The sequence below is a fragment of the Nyctibius grandis genome, chromosome 3, assembly GCF_013368605.1.
Source record: "Nyctibius grandis isolate bNycGra1 chromosome 3, bNycGra1.pri, whole genome shotgun sequence".
Classification (NCBI taxonomy): domain Eukaryota; kingdom Metazoa; phylum Chordata; class Aves; order Nyctibiiformes; family Nyctibiidae; genus Nyctibius; species Nyctibius grandis.
In genome coordinates this window covers 18,345,287-18,366,276 of record NC_090660.1, presented here as the reverse complement: position 1 = coordinate 18,366,276, position 20,990 = coordinate 18,345,287, and the positions used below count along the sequence as shown (strand labels likewise).

At 36.9% G+C, this 20,990-nt stretch overlaps 1 protein-coding gene across 2 annotated transcripts in view; it reads left to right on the top strand.

Moving 5' to 3' along the window:
- Positions 1-20,990, top strand: part of RELCH (RAB11 binding and LisH domain, coiled-coil and HEAT repeat containing) — an 88,751-nt gene that overhangs the window by 27,322 nt on the left and 40,439 nt on the right. For both annotated transcript variants that reach the window (XM_068396814.1, XM_068396813.1), the window contains exons 6-11: positions 149-352; positions 442-533; positions 1,530-1,838; positions 7,222-7,297; positions 7,696-7,791; positions 16,707-16,819. In XM_068396814.1, coding sequence (XP_068252915.1) covers positions 149-352; positions 442-533; positions 1,530-1,838; positions 7,222-7,297; positions 7,696-7,791; positions 16,707-16,819 — 890 coding nt within the window. The remainder of the gene's footprint in view (positions 1-148; positions 353-441; positions 534-1,529; positions 1,839-7,221; positions 7,298-7,695; positions 7,792-16,706; positions 16,820-20,990) is intronic.

The window sequence follows — 20,990 nt, the reverse complement described above, 5'->3', positions numbered from 1 at the left end:
CTATCTGATTTAAGCTTTCATCTCCTTTGCTATGATGCAATCTTGATGTGATTATTTTGCTGTTGTATGACCTACAGTCAAATGAGGAAGAGAAACAAAAATAAAAGGAAGTATATTGTATGCTTTAGTTTCTCTTATTCCTTTGAAGGATTTTGAACTTTGGGATGATGTAGGATTGAACATTCCAAAACCTCCTGACCTATTACAACTCTATCGTGACTTTGGAAACCATCATGTTACTGCAAGAGATGTGGTGGATGTATCAGTTGGTGTAGAAGATGATGAGTTAGAGGCTGCTACTCCTATACTTGGGAGCATCCCTGTATTTGAAACGGCACCACAGTCAATAGAAGTAAGAGATTGTACAGAAGAAATGTTTCAGCTGTTTGCAGTACTACTTAACTTTATTGTACTAAACTCTTGTTTCTATCTTGTATTTAGCAATGTTTAATAGTGCAAAAATTAGAAGATCAAATTAGTGTGTTAAACAGTGAGAAATGGTCTTTGATGGAACAAATCCAAAGACTTGAGAGGTATGTACTTATCAATCTGCTCGACTGCTGATAAATGTTGGAATAACTTCTCAATGTTTTTCTAGCACATATATGAAAACATACAACTTAAATTTACAAAATTACTGGGAGTTCTTCAGAGCAGGGCAGTCTTCCCTTTTTGATACATGGTATTTGATTTAGAGAAAGGAAGAGACTTCAAACTGACTATTTCCCTGTTATTACCTACATCATTTAATTTTGTAATCAGTTTTGTTCTTTCAATGCCATTTCTTTATTTGCTTCTTTGAAAACAGAATCAGTTCTGATGTATTTGTGTAGGTTTTTTCTTCAGTCAGCTTTATTTCACTCCTTAGTACTATGGTGTGTACAGCTTGAAAACACTATTAGAAAGTTGTTTGTTTTAATAACTTATTTCAGCAAAGTTTTTCTTTATACTAGTAGAAATGACAGGATCTTTAACAACAACAACAAAAAAGAGACTTTAAAAGTTTCATCAAAACATACAATTCTGCAAGCTATAAGATATCATTCCTCTTAAGAGATGCACCAATACAACATAGGGGCAAGTGCATAATTTTTTAAGTGGCTTTATTGACTTGCATAGTTACCTTTTCAAAGCCAAGTGGGATAGTGTATATTAATTCACCACTATAGTATTTTAAGTTTTGCAACCTAGATAGAGTTCTGTCTCTTGACAATTTGTGTCTCAGTGCTCAGATTTCAGCCAGAAGCAGATAACACTATTGTTATTCACTTATTTAATTGATTCACTCACTCTGAGTGCAACATTTCTCCTACTGCTACTTATTGACTAAAGAGCTCCGTTAAACCAGTGCTCATTTGAGCAGTTTGTGTGATATAAGTTATTTCTATTAAAGGAATTTTTGAACATATTGGAGTCGAAGAGGGAGCTCTTCAGTATGTTGTCCTATTTTTGTGCTTCAGTCTTGTGATTCCAACAACCTTCTCATGAAAGCTACAAAAATGTCATTCTTTGCTTTTCTTTTTTTTTAGTGAAATAGATTTTCTCAAGAATGAAAACTTTGCTGTGTCAACAGTTTATGGTGTAGCTCCCCATCCTTCTTTAAAACAAGTGCCTCTCACAGTCTCAGAGGACAATGGACGGTACTTGGATATCCAGAGCTCTGAGAATGACAATAAGCATGGAAACACTGAGGAAGCAAGCCTTTCTTTATCAGCTGAAGTGGGTTCAAGGACTTCTAAAGATGATACGCTAAATTCTGTTCCCTGTAAAGAAACAGAGAAACTGTCCTCTTGTGCTCTGTCAACTAAAGCTGCAGTCCACTTCGATAAACCTAATAGGTTAGTGATAAGTTTTAAACTGGAATGCTTTAGTTAAAAGTTATTGTAAAGTGGATAAATATTTTTCTAACAGTAAAATTTTGCAGAATTCATAGGTGATTTGTGTTTTGAATGCAAATAAAATATACCTTTAGGGTACAGTGCTGATATTTTTCCTTTCACCTCCTGCTTGTTTCTAAAAACTGGTCCTGTTTCTTGCAACAAAAAAAAGCTAAAATCAAAATGGTGAATGGGAAGACAGGATATTTCCATTCTCTTTTAAACTTTAATTTCATAATGAAATCTCTTCTGCTTTGCTTGAAGAGGGGGTGGGAAACTTTTTACTTTTCATCTGTAGATGTGTAGAGTATCTAACAGAGCTGTATGGGTGGGTTTGTTTTTTTTTTTTTAATAATCAGAAAGGGTATCCAATGACATTCTCTTTTTTTGAATTTGAGGCAAGTCTTCACTGGGTAGCGAAGATTCTTTTAATTAAAATAGGGTATTCCTGTTATGTTATTACATGGAGACTGAGTGTGTCTCTGAGTGTTCTTGAGAAAGACTCTCCAATCTGCACAGTCTTTTTAAGCATTATAGTGAAGAGAGGAAGTAACATGTTCATTAAGTAATAGATAAACCACTGTGTAGCCATCAGGAGTAACACAGACCACAAACTTAATGAGGGTATGTACAACTTCTAAAATTACTGTTGTGGACAAAGATGCCCAAGTAGCTCACCTTTTGGTCTTACCGTTGCCATTCCTAGGGGAGCAGGTAGCCATTCTGCTTTGTATTTTGTTAGTTCCTTTAGCGTTCTTTTGCTGGTGTTGAAACAGTAATATGTTTCTAGAATTATCTTCTGTCTGCAAATACCAAGTAGAAATCTGTGTGATATTCTGTGCAGATGGAAAATCAATACAAGCGAGCGGGGAGAAGAAAAAAAAAAAAAAGAGTTGCTACCCCTGCTAGTAATTAACTTTTCTTGCAAACCTTGAGTATCCTGTTTTCCCTGGATTTCCTGAACTACTTGCACTGACTCCTAGGGGCAGGGGCACTCTTTCAGTGATATCTTAACTTCAGAATAGAACAGGAGGAAAGATTTCTGAATACGGTACCTCAGAGTCTTACTACAAATGTCTTCTCTTCTAGCTGAATATACTAGTGTTTAACAGGAAAGTAAAACTTGGCTTAGTTTTTTTCTGGAAAATTTGCAGTGGTTCCATTTAAGCTTTCCAGATTTGTTGTTTTTTTATTTCTTTCATATCCTAGATGAATATCTAGACTATGTATTAATCAAAACTTATAACCATCATACATTCATTGATATAAACTTGTCTACCTACTTTCCTCTGTGGCCTGTTGCAAGTTTCTTTTTGCTCAGAGTAATTGGGAGTGCTTGGAGGCATTAAGTGCATGAATATTAGATTGATGGTTTGGGGATAGTGAGGATGGGTATCAAAATAGTATGAGATCACTAAGTGAGGAAGTAACTATGAGTATCTCCAGTGGGATTTATGACAGTAGTCTCTAGAAAAACAGAATTTATTTTGCTGCTCACAGCTGTTTCACGTATAACTCCATGTGGATTTATTTGAGAAGTAGTAGAATAAAGCCTTGAATCCCCATTGAGTTAACTTCAGAATTCCCCTAAATGGTGTTCACTGCAGAAGAAAGTAATGCATATAATATGTGGCTATTTTTGTACTGAGTTTTGGGCTTAACATGTCAGTGAAGGGTCATCACTGTATTTGATACAGTGTTTTATAGATCCGTATCACTAAATTTTTTTCCTGGATTATGCACTTGATTTGTAATAATGCAGTAAAATTTTTCATATAAAATTATATACTATATTTTGAGATCTGTGGGAGAAGTAGCACTGTAGAAGTGCTGGATATTTATTTATTTCAGTCCAGGGGTGGTTATTCGTAGAAGACAATTACTACAATTTATTCAGAACGTATTAAGAGGTATTAAAAACTAAAACTCTAGCCTAAAAGGCAAGATTGTTACTACTGTAGCTAGGGAGTGGATTCTGGGCATAAATCTTGCCCAGATGGGAAGAGAGGATAGAAGAGGAAGTGAGCCTGCTTTGTGTGACCGCACTCAGAGCAGCTGCGTGTGCATGCCTGCGAACGAGGACGTGGCCATCATTGGAAAAATGCCTGATCTAACAGATTGCAGTAGAAAGCACTAGCAGCAGTTTAAATAGACTGCACCACGTGTATTTTTTCAACTCATTTTAGGTGTTTGGTAGTTTGCACCAAATACAAAGTGTGTTTTGTATATAGCAGTCACTCCTGACTTTTTCAGTAAATTGTCTCTTTTGTCCCAGTGTTACATGGCATGGAATAGTAGTGCTTGGTTTTTGTATTCATCATATTTTCTTATATTTGAACTTCTTCACTACTGGCATCTGTTGGTCCTTGAAAAGACTTTCCACTGACTTGTATACAAGAGACCTGGAATTGTTATCGTTTCTGTCCAGCATAGCCATCAAGAATTTTACTAGACTTCATCAAGGAGAGCCTTTCTTGACTCTAAATATAGCCAGCAATCGTAATGGGATCCACGCTGCCCAGAGCTTGTTGTTAATTAACCCACAGGGAAATTCAGTGACATATTGTCATACTTAGTTTTCAGTCTCTGCAAAATGGGGATAGAACTTTGCCCTTATGTAGGATTTTAATTAAGGTTTCAAATGAGGAAGGCTCTGATGTTCTACAGAACCAACCCCAACGTCAAGGACAGCCTGGGCAAAGGGCTGGCCAAGGCCTTGCCACCCTCATAATGTTAAGCTGCTGCTTTGCAACACTTGCTCGTGTTCTCCGAGTGTAAATAAACCTTAAAGCCTTGAGTAGAGCCTGTATATCTGTCATTCAAATACACTTTTACAGATTAAGGACTAACATATTGTTAGACAGAGGTCCTTTGCAACTCGCTGCCGTCTGAGTAGTTTAGTAACTCTAAAAAATTTAACCCTTGCACAAAACCAGGCTGGTTGGAATTAAAACAAACTTACTTCATTAAAATTTAAAACGTGTTTTAAAAACCCATACTGTCAAGAAAGAAACTTGATTTTAAGTAATAAACATAAATTCGTATTTATCATATTTTGTAAATAGTCAGAAGAGGGAAAACTACTCTGGTATATTTATCTATATCCTCCTGGATTAGTTTGAACAATTATAAGTAGGAACTTAGATTCTTAATGTGCTTTTTTTGGGTAGAAAATGCATTTGGGTGAATGATGATGTATTTACTATAGTGTGATGTTTCAATCTATCAGATAAAAATATATATGTCCATACATATAATTGCATGTGCACAGGATTTTGTGCGCTTAGGTGCACAAAATAGCGTTTTTAAGAGTTGAAAGGTGATACCACTTTCCACATAAGAAATAGGAATTGCCTCTTCCCTTAAATTCATATAGTGTCATTAGAGGATTCAAACAGCAAATGATGATATAGAGTGAGATACTTTCTGTGCATCGTATAGAAGACAATGTTCTTTTTCCTCTTTAAGCATAGTGGATGAGGCAGTGTTAGATGAGCATCTAAATACAGGCCTCAGATAAGGCAGAGGGAGTTGTCATTACTGGGAAAACCAGAATGCTGCTGCTGCTGATGGTTGCCTGTTAAGTGTAATGGTCAGTCCAGTGCTTGAACCTGGCATTAGTGTCAAGAGACAGCAGAGGTGACGCCTGTGTGCGGTGTAAACAGGTAGGCGATCTGCTCAGCCTGGTGGCAGAGCTTAAAGAAGTAGAGAGGCTGAGGAGTATCGGGGAGTACGAAAGAGAAATTGACTGGTGGAGTCACACGCCTGAGGGTAGGAAGGCTCTGCAGAGGGATCTGGACAGGTTAGACAGATGGGCCGAGACCAACGGCATGAGGTTCAACAAGAACAAGTGCCAGGTCTTACACTTTGGCCATAACAACCCCATGCAGTGCTACAGGCTGGGGGAAGAGTGGTTGGAAAGCGGCCTGGTGGAAAATGACATGGGGGTGCTGGTGGACAGCAGGCTGAACATGAGCCAGCAGTGTGCCCAGGTGGCCAAGAAGGCCAACAGCATCCTGGTGTGTATCAGGAATAGTGTAGCCAGCAGGACTAGGGAAGCAATTGTCCCCCTGTACTTGGCACTGGTGAGGCCGCACTTTGAATACTGTGTCCGGTTCTGGGCCCCTCACTTCAAGAAAGACATTGAGGCTCTGGAGCAAGTCCAGAGAAGGGCAACAAAGCTGGTGAAGGGTCTGGAGGGTATGTCCTGTGAGGAGTGGCTAGGGGAACTGGGATTGTTTAGCCTGGAGAAAAGGAGGCTGAGGAGAGACCTTATCGCTCTCTACAATTACCTGAAAGGACGTTGTAGTGAGGTGGGGGTCGGCCTCTTCTCCCAGGCAACTAGCAACAGGACTAGAGGGCATAGCCTCAAGCTGCACCAGGGGAGGTTCAGGTTAGACATTTGGAAAAATTTCTTCACAGAAAGGGTTATTAAGCATTGGAATGGGCTACCCAGGAAGGTGGTGGAGTCACCATCCCTGGAGGTGTTTAAGGAAAGACTAGATGTGGCACTTAGTGCCATAGTCTAGTTGACACAGTGGTGTTAGGTCAAAGGTTGGACTCAATGATCCCAAAGGTCTCTTCCAACCTGATTGATTCTGTGATTCTGTAATTGTTTTCTGAGAACATTTCTGCCAAATTATCCTCCTCCTATGAAGTTGTTTTGAGACTCTTATCAGGGTTTTATGTGTATGCTTAAGGCTTTGAATAGCTGGGCTGTGTTGGCTGGTGCTGTGCATGGCCCTGAGGCAATACTTCTGTAGATACACATCTACATTAGGGATTAGGCAGAAAGTTAAGGTTAATTTTGAGGTTCTCGCTATATGGTTGAATCCAGCGTTTAGATTCCAAAGGGGCAGTTGAGCAATCTCTGTCTAATCCTGAAGTTTGTAAGGGAGTGACTACTCAAATGTTTTTATGCAATGTGCAGAATCAGAGCATTAAGCAAAAATACTGTTTCTTATGATTTCTACCACCTGCCCGCCCCCCCCCCCTCCGCCCCTCTCCGTTTGCATAATTGTATGCTTCCTTTTGTATTGCTAAAGCTTCCTTTCTTCCTGCTTTAGTTCTATTTTTGTCCGTGCAGCAGTTTTGAAAGATGTTACATTTTCCGGAACCAAAAGTAACTTCTTAATTAGGACACCCACTGTTTTTCTTGCTACAAACTAACCACCCTGAAAGTCAAAGATAGTTTTAAACAAAAACTTCTGCAGTGTGCTTCACTTAAAACATGCTTTCTGAATGTCATTTTACCTAGCTGGTTAAACTGGAGTGAAAGGACTTGTTCAGTCACCTTTCTGATCTATGCTTTTTTTCCCCCCCTTCTTTTTTGACGATATTTCAGGAAATTGTCACCAGCTTTCCATCAAGCGCTACTGTCTTTCTGTCGGATGTCAGCAGACAGCCGCTTGGGATCTGAGGTATATTTCCAAGTTGACATGAACTAGAAGATCCTTTATTCTGCATGGCAGCAATAGTTAAACTAAGTAATAATTGCTTTGAAACAAGACTTATTAACATAAATGGAGATAAATTTATGTGCATGAAACCTAAGAAATAAGGACATGCTTTCAGATCTTAGCTTAAATATGAAACCTACTGATAGATATGTAATTACTGGGAAGTTTTGAGTCTCTACAAGTGGATTCATGCTTTTGAAGTTACTGCTAGATCAAAAACTTACAGCTTAATTTGTGTGAGTAAATTAAATATTTTCTGGTAAATGATCAGCCTGCTGCAATTCTTATTATTCCTTTGAAAGGATATTTTACTGGTCCTGTGCTTCATTAAAAGAAAAAAAAACAACTTGATTTTCTAGGTATCTCGGATTGCAGACAGTGAAAAAAGTGTCATGTTAATGTTGGGACGCTGCCTGCCTCATATTGTTCCTAATGTGCTTCTTGCAAAGCGAGAGGTGAGGAACCCTGAAATTTTACTTTTTATTTTTACCAGGTTGCTTTTTTTTTTTTCATTTTGAAGATGTTGTGTCTAATTGCATGAAAGTCTGTTACTTGCAATCATGTTCTTACTTTTGTGCATGCATCTCTGCTCCTAGAAAATGGTTTTACACCTCTGTCAGGTGAGTTCAGTAAACCTGCATGATATCCTAATATTTCTTCCTTTGCTTAAGGCACCTATTAGCATTCAGCGAGACTAACTGTTACTGTAGGTCCATCTGTTTGTGGTAGCACAAATGTTTTTGTTAGAGAAGGCCATGGTTAATGTGTATTATAAAGGGCAGTGGATATAAGTTCAAACATTAAATTTGGTTTATTTTATCTATCAGTTTTAATAAGGATTAATGTTCAGGTTCTTTTTCAGCACTATGTACTTCAACAATATTTATTTTACTGTCTTTTTCCAGAAGCTCCATGTATCAGCCAAGATAAGGTTCATGTAAAACATCCCTTCCTAAGAAAATTAACAATCTTGCTTAAATGTTTTCCTTAAATTTTAAATGAAGCTAAATAAAATTATGAAAATGTAATTTTGTTTTGAATGTAAATGAAGGTGGTGTTTTGCATAATCATTCCTACTGTATAGTGTAGAAAAGGGAGACTGTGATTGAAGATGGAAGAAAAATGACTGGTTTTGTAGTGCTTTGTTGTAAATATTGCACATTACCAAATGTGTAAAAATAAAAACAAGAAACTATGTCAAACAAAAATTCAATGGCCTTGCAGTTGACACCGAAATAAAGGCCTTGAAGTAGCATAGCTTGTTGAGTAAGTTTTACTCCTTGTTGAGGGGACCTACAGTATGGTAGACTTAGTAGTGCCTTTTGCATAAATTCATTTTAAGGCTTTGAAAAATCCTTGAGAAATTTGTGCTGATCCTATAATCTAAACTTTTATAACATACGAGTAATTATCAGCAGTTGACATGGTGAGTTTGAGATGTAACACGTTTTGAAAGTCTCAAACTTTATAAAAGGCTTTGTTTGTTTTTTTTTTTCTGGGGGGTAGGGGTGTTAACTGGGTGCTTTGGAAATGGTTCTGTTAGTTGTCTTTCAGAATAATTCTGTGAATGTTCCTGGATCAGTGCTTAATTTCTGATTTCTTATTTATTCCTTTCCTTCCCCCTGCTTGGCAGGATGTGGTAGTTTGGCTTCTTTTCACAGCTTGTAGCATAATTTGTGTAATGCATTTAATATTTTTCTGACCTTCTAGGCTATTTCCTCCTTATTTTGTTTTACAGTTGAAGTTACATTTGATCACATGTATTTTTGCCTTAAACGAATCTTCTGTTTCAATTTGATTGGAAAAAGCCAAAAGTGAGAGTTGTGTAACTGGATTGCATGGGATACTTAATGTTCCGAGAATTGACATTTGCTTTAAAAATAGCTTTTCTTAGTTACCACCTGTTGCCATAACTATTGTAATGTTCTTTCAGGTGTAGTCATGGAATTTGAAGGAAAGCTTAGGTAGACCATCTGTTAGTATTTATTAATATCACTATTACAAAAAGCTAACCTAAGAACTAGGCTCTCTTCAACAAGGTACAACTTTGGATCTTGTCCAAAAACAACCTTATCATGCAAGAGTCTTAGCACAATTTTATAGAGAAGTGGTGTAAAACTATACCAAAATATCACTATTTTGAGAGAGATACGTAACAGATTCAGATTGTAATACAAAGTGGTCACCGGTCTGCTCTGAAAAGATACGGTGGTAGTATTTAAGATCTTACACTGTCAGTGTGTTAGACATGAGAATTAAACATGATTTTGTGATAACTCCCTAAAGTACCTATCTTTGTTCTTTAAGCAGCCATCATTTGAAATTGGTTGCAAAATCTTAAGCTGAAAATGTTGTGCTATACATTTTCATTTTGGAGAAACTGGGTTTGTGGAGGTTGAAAATCTCTCAGTAGGTGTTGTCATTTACCAGAGATTCAGAAGCCATTTCACCGATGCTTTTAACCCTCTTAAGGTCAGTAGCAACCTGCCTGACATGGTAATAAGTGGTCCAGTAAATGTTACAGTTAACGTCTGAGCGACCAGTTAGTGTCAGAATGTCTGATGCATTCCTGAAATTATTCATGTTATTTTTGTGTATTGGTGCAGCTTTAATTGTTCTTCAGTGTCTGTAGTTTAGGTTCCAATGGAAGATAAGAAAGAAGGAAAAATACAGTATTGAGTAGGGTGGCTGGGGAGATAATTTTAGTTGTTTCTAGAAGAGCAGTTCAACTACATAAAATCAAGAGTGCATAATATATCATAATTGTCTGAAAGCAATTTGTAGTCATTAAAATTCCATGTATCAGCATATAAATTTAAGTTTGTTTTTATCCCAGGTGTCTAGTTTATCCTAATTGTTTGAAAACATGTATGTCAGTGTTCAGATTTTTATGTGAATACACTCACAAACAAAGGAAATACTGCAAGCCAAATAGTAGTTGGAATGAAAAGTAACAAAATGCTAAAAACCTATTCTTCAAAAAACCCCTTTGGCTGGGTATGCAGTGTGTGATAACACTTCTTGCAGATGAGCAGCTTGAGTTCATAAAATTTCATCTGCATTGGAATCTGCTTCCTCAAATGCGTGTTTACCACTTAAAACTAGAACGTATTTAAGATTTTTAAAAAAAAAAAATCAGCCCCCTTCTATTTGTCAAGAGGTATACTATAAAAAGATTCCTTTGGCTAAACTGTAATTAGAGAAAAGCAATATTTTAAAATCTTTGCGATAACTCATCAGTGCCATGCTGATTTCTCACCCTTTATAAGATGTAAACATCAATATCTTTTTGTCAGGTAACAGGGATAACCTTATTTGTATGTACAACTTTCACACTCTGCAGTATGTCTTTTTTCAGCAGAGTTTCGACCAGAGTAAACTTTTTGGCTTAATATCAGGATCTTGTTATTCTTGTTCTCAATCAAGAAACACTTTTCCTTAATTATTTATACCTTTCATCTCACCTAATATTCCAGGGTTAGTTTCTGTAACTTTCATTTGTGTTATGCAAACTTAGCAAAATCTTTATAGTAATGGTTTACTAAATGTGCACCACTAAATTATTATGCTGATAAACTGTTGTTTATCTAGAGTTCAATATGTTAAGAATAGAGTTTTGCTTTTATTTCTTTGTAAAGTTGAAGCAAAGATAATGCTGAATCTGCAAACTCTGAATGGATACCATTCTCAACTCTGCTACAAGAAAGTAATGCTGTAGATTTGAAGTTGTTCGTGTTAATGTGTAGTAACTACACACGGACATCGCCAAGGCACTTCCATCCCCTGGCATTTTTCATAGATAGCTGTCTCTTGAAACACAGTAGAGCTGAATATTTTATTACAGTTTTTCATCTTAATGTTACGCTTTAAAAGCCATAAAATATTGGCTTTGTTAAAAAATGTAAAAGAATGCTGGGTCAGAGCTTGGCAGTAGATTCAAGTGGCTGTTTCCAGTGGCTGTGTCAAGCAGATGTCATTCTGGTTGGATATGGATAAAGGTATATAAGTTTGAGTTCCTGAGCATGAAAATTTTCAGCCATCGGTATCTTCTGAATGACTCTATTTCACAGAATAGGGGAGAATAGAAAAATTTAAATGAACAATTAAAATACATTCTGTTACTCTGTAAAACTTAGATTGCAGTAGGCTTCTATGGATTGTGTTTCTGTAAAATAGGTATACTGTTGACCACAGCCTGTTTGCTGTTCTTTTCTGGTTTGTGTGGGGTGTTGGTTTTGGTTTGGAGAGCTTTTTTGTTTATAGGTGGGATTCTCACACACAAATATGAGAGAGACATAACCATTTTTTAATTTAAGTCCTTCAGTTCCCTTCTCTGGATATAAGGGGCTAGTGTTGTTTTCTTAGAATGAAATAGCTCAATCTCATAGAGTATCCACTTTCATCTCTAGTCTGAAAGTTGATGTCTTTCAATACCATGTCTTTAACCATAACATAATTCATGAATGCAAGGAGCTGAATTTAATGTTTATGAATTGAATTGCAAATTGTTACTAGTTCTATCACAGTAGTTTTCTATGCAAGTTTCCAAATAAACAGTGGATGTAAACAAAGAAGTACAAAGGTTTTTTCACACCCATATGTGCATTGATTCCTATGTAAAAGCATCCCTTTGGGATCTCTGAGAGGCTTAATTTGGATCCTGGAATAATAGTCTTATCCCATGAAATGTAATTAGAGTTGTAATTTTAATATTAATAACATGAGTAGCACAAAGTTCAGAGTAATGTATTAATCCTATGATTAATTTTTTTTTTTATTTTAAAACTAAAAGGATGAATTCTGAACTTCAAATACATCCTTGCACAAGAGACTCTGTATCAGTAGTTTGTTAGTACGTGCAGCTATTTCGGTTGCTGCAAATAAGGTTATTTTATTTACTGGTTGTCAGAGGCTAAGTTACAGAAAAATTTTAACACTGCTTTGGTTCACAATATAAGCATTGACTGTTAGAGAAGATTAAAAGGGACACATTTACAAAATTGATAATACTGTCATCATGGTTTATATATTACGATGTCACCTGTTTGCTGTATTATTACATTAATATTTGAAATGATAAAAAATATTACTTTCCTAAGCTATTGAAGTAACCAGTCTTGACACTTAACACTAATTAAATTTATTCTTTGAGATAATTATTTTGCTTATGAACACTCCAACAAAAAGACACTAATTAGTGAGAGAAACTAAGATGTAGAAGACTTGTCAGAATGTTTAACAAAAAAAACTTACAATGAAGGCAACAACACAGAAAACTCCTCACACCTTGTAAGAAAATTGGCAGTGAAATAGACAAATGCTTGCAATGGAATGCATTTTGAAACAACCTCAAACTTTAATATCTTGTTTTAATACTTCTCATATGTCAGAGGAATGGTTTTGCGTATAGTTGAGGTGATACCACTTACCATTAAAAAGCTACTTTCTTTTGACCATAATGAGGAGCTGCTCCGTATGCCCACATAAATGTTGCCTTTATTGCGAGCTTGAGTCAGCTCAAATAGTGAATCCTGTTCAAAGATAACAGAACGTGTCGTTATAAGTTAGGCAGAAGTTGTCCAAAGGTACTGTGAAAAAAAATCTGAGTTTTCTTTTGGGAAGACCTACATGGACAGTTCTGCAGAAGTAGAACAGAAAGAAGACAGGCCGTTTCAGTTCTCCTGTGCAGTGCGTTAGGTCAGCTTCATAGCCTTGTCCGTTGTTCACCTGCATGTAGCTTATCTCACAGTAAAAACGAAATAACTTTTTTCTCTCTATTCTACATCTGGGTAACTCTCAGATATAAACTGCCTCAGATACGAACTTGCCTCTTCAGTAGTGGAGGTGAGACCTCTGACACATGATGTTTTATTTCATCAAGTTGCAAGTGCTGACAATGTTACCATGGCAGTCTGCTTGGCATCTAATGGGAAAAAGTATTGCAGTTCTGAAAGTCACTCCTCCTGGTATTGTTGACTAACAGCAACATGAACTAATCAGTTTTCCTAAGTCAGAGGCAAAAGGGAAAAGAGGGACTTAGGGATGAACAGGACATTTAGGAAGGATCCCAAATTAAATAGAGGGAGGGTTGTTGGTTTTTTAAAAATTTATGTTCTTCTTTTATGACTGTCAGCACAAGTGGTATTCCTTCCCAAGGAGGGCAGTGTTGCAAATAGCACTGGAAGTCCTCTCCTTGATTATTAACAATATACAGTCTACATAACAATGTTGTGAACTTTCCTCTTGAATTTAAACAGCCAAATGCTAATATTATTGTCTCTTGCTGGAAAATTACCACTTTCTACAGCACTTCTCTGCTGTTTTTGAGAATGAAAAATCTGAGATTTATTAAACAAGTTTACATCTAAGGCATGGCCCTTAGCCAACAGGAAGGAATGAGCTTGAATCTGCCTGTAGGTTGTTTTTTGTTCTTAATCATCCTGAATATCCCAAGAAGAATCTGTCCCCCTTTAAGACTTTGGGAGACTTCACTTGACCTGTTTTGTCCGTCTATGAGAGCAGTTTTGTTCTTGTCCCACAGAAAGTCCCTTTCACCACCAGTTTTACCTTCCTGTCCATTAAGTCTGTAGGGAGCACATAAGACACTGTTCAAGACTTCTCACTGTTTCTCCACTCCCCTTACTAGAAGGAACTGTAGAAGCACTGATGCAGCGATGCAGAGAACACTCTCTTCTCCCATAGTATGCATGAAAGAATGTGACCAATGGACAAGAAAATACAGCTAATTCCGTCAGCTATAATAACCAGCTTTCTGCAAGGTAAAGAACCAGCCTTGTATCTGCCCCATGTCAATGGTGTTAGGTTACTCATTAGCCTTTCACACACAAGGTAGTAGTATCTAGGTGAATATTCAGAGGTGTTTTCCTTTCATACAGACTCAACTGGAAAAAGTCAACTTTAACTTCCTTAAATTTGAAAGGAAGCTTTTTTTTTTAAAAAAAAAAAAAAGCTCATGGCACTGTCTTGAAATCTAGCAGTAGTTCCAAGTGAGCAGCTGAGATTTTTGAGTAGGTACTCAAACATACTGGGAAAGTGAAGTCAGTGTGGTGGTTTCAACAGATAAAACAAAAACCTCAGATCATAAAAAATATACATGTCCCGTTTCATGGGGTATATTCTTTTTTAAAAATTCTTTATAAGGAGTACTTAGGAATAATTGCAAGAGCAGTTGGATAACGTGAACGTAGGGTAGATATCAGAAAGTTTGGCCTCAGTAAAGTAACACGGGGGTTTTTTTGATTTAAAGATTTTTTCCGTGAGCTACATTCTTTACTGTGAAGTTAGTAATTATGTTGTGTATCTACAAATTGCAATCTGATTTTCTCTTTAAAAGATCTTAGCTTAATTTGTAAGTAGTGGTATTTAGAGTGGCAGGGGGGTTTATTTTTATGATATTTTTTCCGATCTTTTTGAGTTAAAACAGTGTTTGCAGGAGAGAAAATGCTTCTGTGAAGTACACAAAAAAAGTTAAATAGGTTAAGCCCACTGCCTTCTTAGAATTTTAAATGGGTAAAACCTAAATGTTAAGTATGCAAAAATAAAATTGAACATGCAAATTCTAGAGCAAAAGGAGCTTTCAGCTGAAGAAGGTTATTTAGCTCTTCATGCAATGTAATTTGTATAGTTACTTTAATACAGGTTTTCAATTCACGTTATTTTGTGTTGTGTGACACTTATTTAAAAACAAACCCAAAAACTGGTTCACTTTAAAATACTGAAAAATACAAACGTCCAAATTGTCCAAATTGTTCAAATTTATTTCTCATTTCTGCTTCTGTACTTCCAGATCTTTTTAAGCGGTGGGTAGGATATTTCCATATTCATTCCTCTGTCTCATCATAAATTCCCTAATCTGTACCATAATTGGGTTAAATATTGCCAAATACCTCCCAAGAATGTTAAAATACATTTTAAGATGTGTCTCTGTCATCTTCAGGGGGGAAAAATAGAATTTTTCAGTAGAATTCTTGTAAAATGAAAACAAAAGCTTATCAGGAGTTAACTAGTTTAGGCAGTGCTCTAAAAGAGAATATTGTTCCATGTTTAAAATAAACATAGCACTTGCTGTTTAGGAAAATACAAGCTGAGCAGTGAGAGTGTCTTTAATCTTGTTTCCACATGTCCACCTTGTTTAATAGGCTTACTCTCAAGAACACCATGAATAGGTCACTTTGAATGTCTGCGAGGAGAAATTGGTACCTCCCTGCAAAGTTATTACAAATAACTGTAGATTTTTCCAGGTTTTGTATAATCTTTCATAGTAACTTAAGAAGTTTTTCCACTGTCATCTGCTTGTTTGTCACAGCGTTTTAATTCACAAAAAGTTTGTCCACTGAAAGTGACTCGAAAGTACGTGACAGGTGGGAGAGGAAGTCTCCAGATTACTTCCCCATGTTTTCTCTGCAGACACCTGCATCTTTCTTGTTTGTTTTTTTGTTTTCTTTTGTTTTTGTTTTGTTTTGTTTTTCCCTAGATCTCCCAGTGTGATGTTTCTGTCCCTAAGATATTAAATCACCTAGAAATTGTGTGGCTTCCAAATTCAGTTGGAGTAAAGGGTCACGTCAACAAGGTCAAGGAAAGGGACTTCCAGTCCATGTTTTAGAAACATTTGTTTCTTCTGGGAATGAATACCATGAGCTTTGAAGACATATTTAGAAAGGAGGAGGTCTTCGCTAGTGTGAACAGCCTTATATTTTCTTTCAGTTAATGTTTTACACAGTATTTTCTTGGTAGTTTTTTCCTTAAGGGAATTGAATTGCCCTGAAAATTCAGCTTCAGATATTGCCTCTTTATTGAAAAAAAACCCCAACAAACCTTTTACAAAATCATATAGTTCTCAGTCAACACAATATAGACAATATCTGTCTGCAGTCACCTTTACCAATTTATGTTTCTCAGTGCTTATTCAAACTTGTGCACAAAACTGTGTGCATGCTTAATTGGAAATTTTCATCTTTAACTCCATGGCATCAGAAATAGCTTTTTCTGTAGGAGCTTTGTTCCATAGATGGCTGTGGAGCTTGCTTCAGTTCAGTAGGTAGTGAAGACAATGTAAACCATGATTGTCCTCTAATTCTGGTTACAGGTGACCTGCATATGTTAATTGTAATCTTTTTATTTTATGTGCTGGTTCTCCCCTGATCTTTCCTAGCAGGAAAATAATTCTAACTTTTGTAGCCCTTCACTTTTTTCAGGTCACTTAATAAGAGATCAAGACTCTAAAACATCTTCTCTAACTATTTTGATATTATGTGGCTAGATTTATCTTCTTAGTTTCTTTTACCATTGATGGATATATGCCCAAAGTGTTTTTACTTTGTTTGGTTTTCCCCTACCTCCAACTTTTTAGGAATTGATCCCACTCATACTGTGTACAGCCTGCCTCCATCCTGAACCCAAAGAGAGAGATCAGCTTCTACACATACTGTTCAATTTGATCAAACGACCAGATGATGAGCAAAGGTGTGTTTGCGTTTTTGTGCTGCGGGTCAAGAAGGAACGTTTTTTCATTGTCAAAGAAGCAGAACTAATAGAAACTGGATATTATTGGATGATTTTAACCAAGTTTCACTTAAGCTGGTATTTTGCTTCTATAATGTTGACAAATTTATGTGGACCTAGGGGCTTTCCATTTCCATGACCTGTACTTTCTAGTTACTGAAATGTAAGAATGTGCTTGGTAAGCTGCAGTGTAACATTTCAGTTCTTTTTTTGTTTAAAGATGAACTGAAATGCTTTGTTAAAATGAGCTTTAAGATCATAATTCTTAGCAATGGTTGATGCAGATATCAGAACAACTTTTTTAAACCTCTGTCTTAGTGTAAGTTAACTACCACGTTTAGTTGGGGAAAATAGCATGAGAAAATGGTATTGTTCCTATTTATGGTTCAGTACTATGGTATCAATAAAAAAATCAGAAAACTGAAGCACTGATTTAGTTCTGACAAGTGTTAAGAGCTTCGTTTTATTTTGGTTAAGGCTTTGAAACAAAGTATACTTTTTATTTTGTTTTATAAATTCAGTTCTTCCTTAGTACTCAGGAAATCTGACTTTGTTTGCACCGATCTTTATACGGATATCCTTGAGGTTGAAAGACAGTACCCTAGCTGGTGTGTTTCCTTCTCTAACTGTGGAAAGTTTTTTTTCATATTTGATCTGTAGCTTTTCCATTATTTTCATTAGAGATGTTTTGTAAAGCATCTGTATCTGTCCTTGCTCTATTCTGTCTTCAGACTAAATAGGCTTTATGAAACAGGTGGAAAGCATTTTTTTTTAAGATTCTCTGAAACTGAAATGTTCCAGTGTCTTTCTAAATTGTTCCCATGGTAAAATTTAGAGATGACGTACAACTGAAAGAGATGGCTTTGGAGACAAAAAAATGCATAAATAAATAGAAGCAACTTGTAGCACAGTGCAGATTGAAATTACAAAAAGATACAGTCCTTGTTCTACTTCAGATTCATTAGAGATCTGCTTTTGAAACATCTACCGTTATCTAAAATGCTTTGAATGTCTCATGCAGATTGAGAAGCTGGAATTATTTTGTGGTTGAGGCGGGAAGGAAGTTACATCTTGCTTGTAGTCTCTTGTAGTTAATTTGTCACAGAATTGGGTGGCCTATCAAGTAGATTTCAATATGCCTGATTAGCTGTAGTTAGGTGTGTCTTTTCCAGCAGTGAAGAAAGAAGAAAATTCAAGCTTCTTTTTCCTTAAAGTTGTTCATTCTTTGTTGTGAGTTGGAGATTTGTATTTAAAAATAACTCATTTTCATTGGAAATTTGGGAAGAATATTCTGCCATAACCTCCAGGACAAAACATGTATATACATAATATGAATTTGTACACATAAAAATCATAATCTGTTTTAAAGGTTCTGTAACTGAAGAAGTAAAATTCCTTCACCTGACTGAAGAAAAGAAGTAAAATTCCATCAAATAAGAGATTCTGAATACAAATTAGATAGAAAATACTTATTCAGAATTTCAGTCTGGTTTTTATACTTATATATTTGTATGGTAGTATATTGTAGATGCCTGGTTTTTATCTAAATAAGTTTAAATAACATTTTAGCAGTCTTGTGCGATATGAAGTAAGCAAAGACATTCAGGCTGAGTTACCAGAGCAATGGTATTAATTATCTTGTTATTTATTTGCCTTCTGCTATACTGTACAGGCCTACATTTTACATTAAAGTAGGAGTTGATAACAAGTTGACTTTTTTAATTTCTTAAATGCAAGAGACTGAAATGTGACATTGCATTTCTAATAATGAATCCATTAAAATAAGTATTTTACTTTCAATATTTGACCTTGTAAAGTATGTTAACAATTTTGCGGAAAACCTGTGTTATTCTACTTGCCCATGTGAGAAGCTTTTTGGTGCATGTAAATATAGCATATTGCCATAGTCTTGTATACTAACATTATATTTAACAAGGCCACTTTTATCCTCAAGGCTTTGCGCATTAATGTACTATTTAGCTTTTCAAAATGTCTGTCAAATTCTCTTTTGCAAAGGAACAAATATTTGTTAGCTTTACTTAAACTTCTTTTTTGGACAATTATGTTAGTTTTGGAAGCTAAGGAGCCATGAAATCAGATTAATGTTGGGGTCTTTTAGGACAAGGTTAAAACATAGTTCAAAATGTGAGCTCTTGAGGATTTCCTAGTAATGTACCCAGAAGCAGCACTTTTAATGAAAAGAAGCTAAAATACATTAAGCTTAGTGTATCTAGTATGAGTTTTCATCGGTCATATGATACCACCCCTGACAGAACACAGATAACTTGCTGACATATTAAGGAAGGCTCTAGTAAGTAAGTTTTTAATATAACTTTTGGGAGTGACAAAAGAATCTTGAACCACGTAATATAAAATTGAATTGCTTACCAGTGCATGCAGTCACTTTCTAACACCTCTAGAAAGAGTTTAAAAGTGTTAAGTAATGTCTGTTCTACTCTAACTTCTGCCTTGTTCCTCTAGTCTGATTCTTGATTTCACTTTGATTTCTGTACTGATGGAGCAATCTAGTACTCTGCTGAATCATGCTGATTTGCTTTCTGTTCCTGCCTAAGTGATCATAAGTGCATAAGCTGGAGAGAGCACTTTGAGGAAAACGTTCCCAGCATCTTCATAACAAAAGAGATCGTTATGACAATAAGTAGAAAGAAGTTTTTTCCCATATCCAGCCTAGACTGCAAGTTTTGTAATAGCTTAGCGTTATACATTTTTTGTTTCAATGACCCGTTGTTGAGATCCTTACAACATTTCTTGCCCCTGAAATACAAACTGTTGTCATACACTTTTAAGATGGTTACAGTAAAATATTTAAAACGTTTTTTTTTTTTTTTTTATATTTTTGCAATTATCTTGAAGTTCCCTACTTTATAGGCAAGGCAAAAGGAAATCTGAGTTAATTTTGAGATTTCATGGAACTTTCTTCAGAAGGTTTGATTTTTTTAAAAAAAAGTATATATATTTTGGTTTTCCCCGTTTCCAATGCAGATTTAAAGTGGTTACTGTATTCTGCTATTTGCTTTTAAAATACCTTATAAAAGTGTATTCTGTTGCCCTAAGTCCCTTGCGGGTGCCAGAAAAGACATGGCAACCCAAACGGACCTGCTGCAGAAGCATGCGGAGGTGCAGGTGTCAGGCTGCAGGGAGTGCCAGAGCCTGGCCCTGACACTCGAGGGTAACGGAGACCTCACCTGTGTGAGGTGCGAACAGGTCGATGACCTGATCTCCTTGGTGGCCCAACTCAAGGAGGAGGTGGAAAGGTTAAGGAGCACAGGAGCATCCCAGGAAGAGGTTGGCGGGCAGTGCTGTTCCCTGCCTGTCCTGGGGAAAACGGACAGGCCTAATGCTCCCTGGGTAGTAGAGGATCCTCTTCCTCCTCCACAAGGAGCAGGAGGAGACCTAGGGGATGGGGGGGAACGGAGGCAGGTCCCTGCTCAGGGTGGCAGGCGAATCCCATCCCGACCTTCCTCCCCTCCCCATGTCCCCCTGAAAAATAGGTATGAGGTGCTGGAGCCTGAGTGTCTTCCTGAGTGTCGGGAAGACACGAATCTAGGTGAAAGACCTTCTACGGGGTTACGTAAACAGAAGCAACCGAGTAAGAGGGTTGCAACCAGCTCCAAAAAGGAGAAAAGAAAAGTAATTGTTATAGGCGACTCCCTGCTAAGGGGAACGGAGGGCCCCATATGCAGACCAGACCCGACTCACAGGGAAGTCTGCTGCCTCCCTGGGGCTCGGGTAAGGGATGTTGCCAGGAGGCTTCCTGATCTGGTGAGGCCCTCTGACTACTACCCACTATTAGTATTCCAGGTGGGTAGGGATGAGATTGAAGAGAGAAGTGCCAGGGCTATCAAAAGGGACTTCAGGGCCCTGGGGCGTTTGGTAAAGGGGGTAGGTGCGCAGGTTATATTCTCTTCAATTCCTTCAGTGTTTGGTGAAAATAGGGAAAAGACTATGAAAGTACAACAGGTTAATATGTGGCTAAGAGACTGGTGCCGTAGGTGGGATTTTGGGTTCGTTGACCACGGGGCAGCTTTCATGGCACGGGGCCTGCTTATGCCGGATGGGGAACAGCTGAATCAGAAGGGGAAAAGGGTTATGGCCCAGAAGTTGGCAGGGC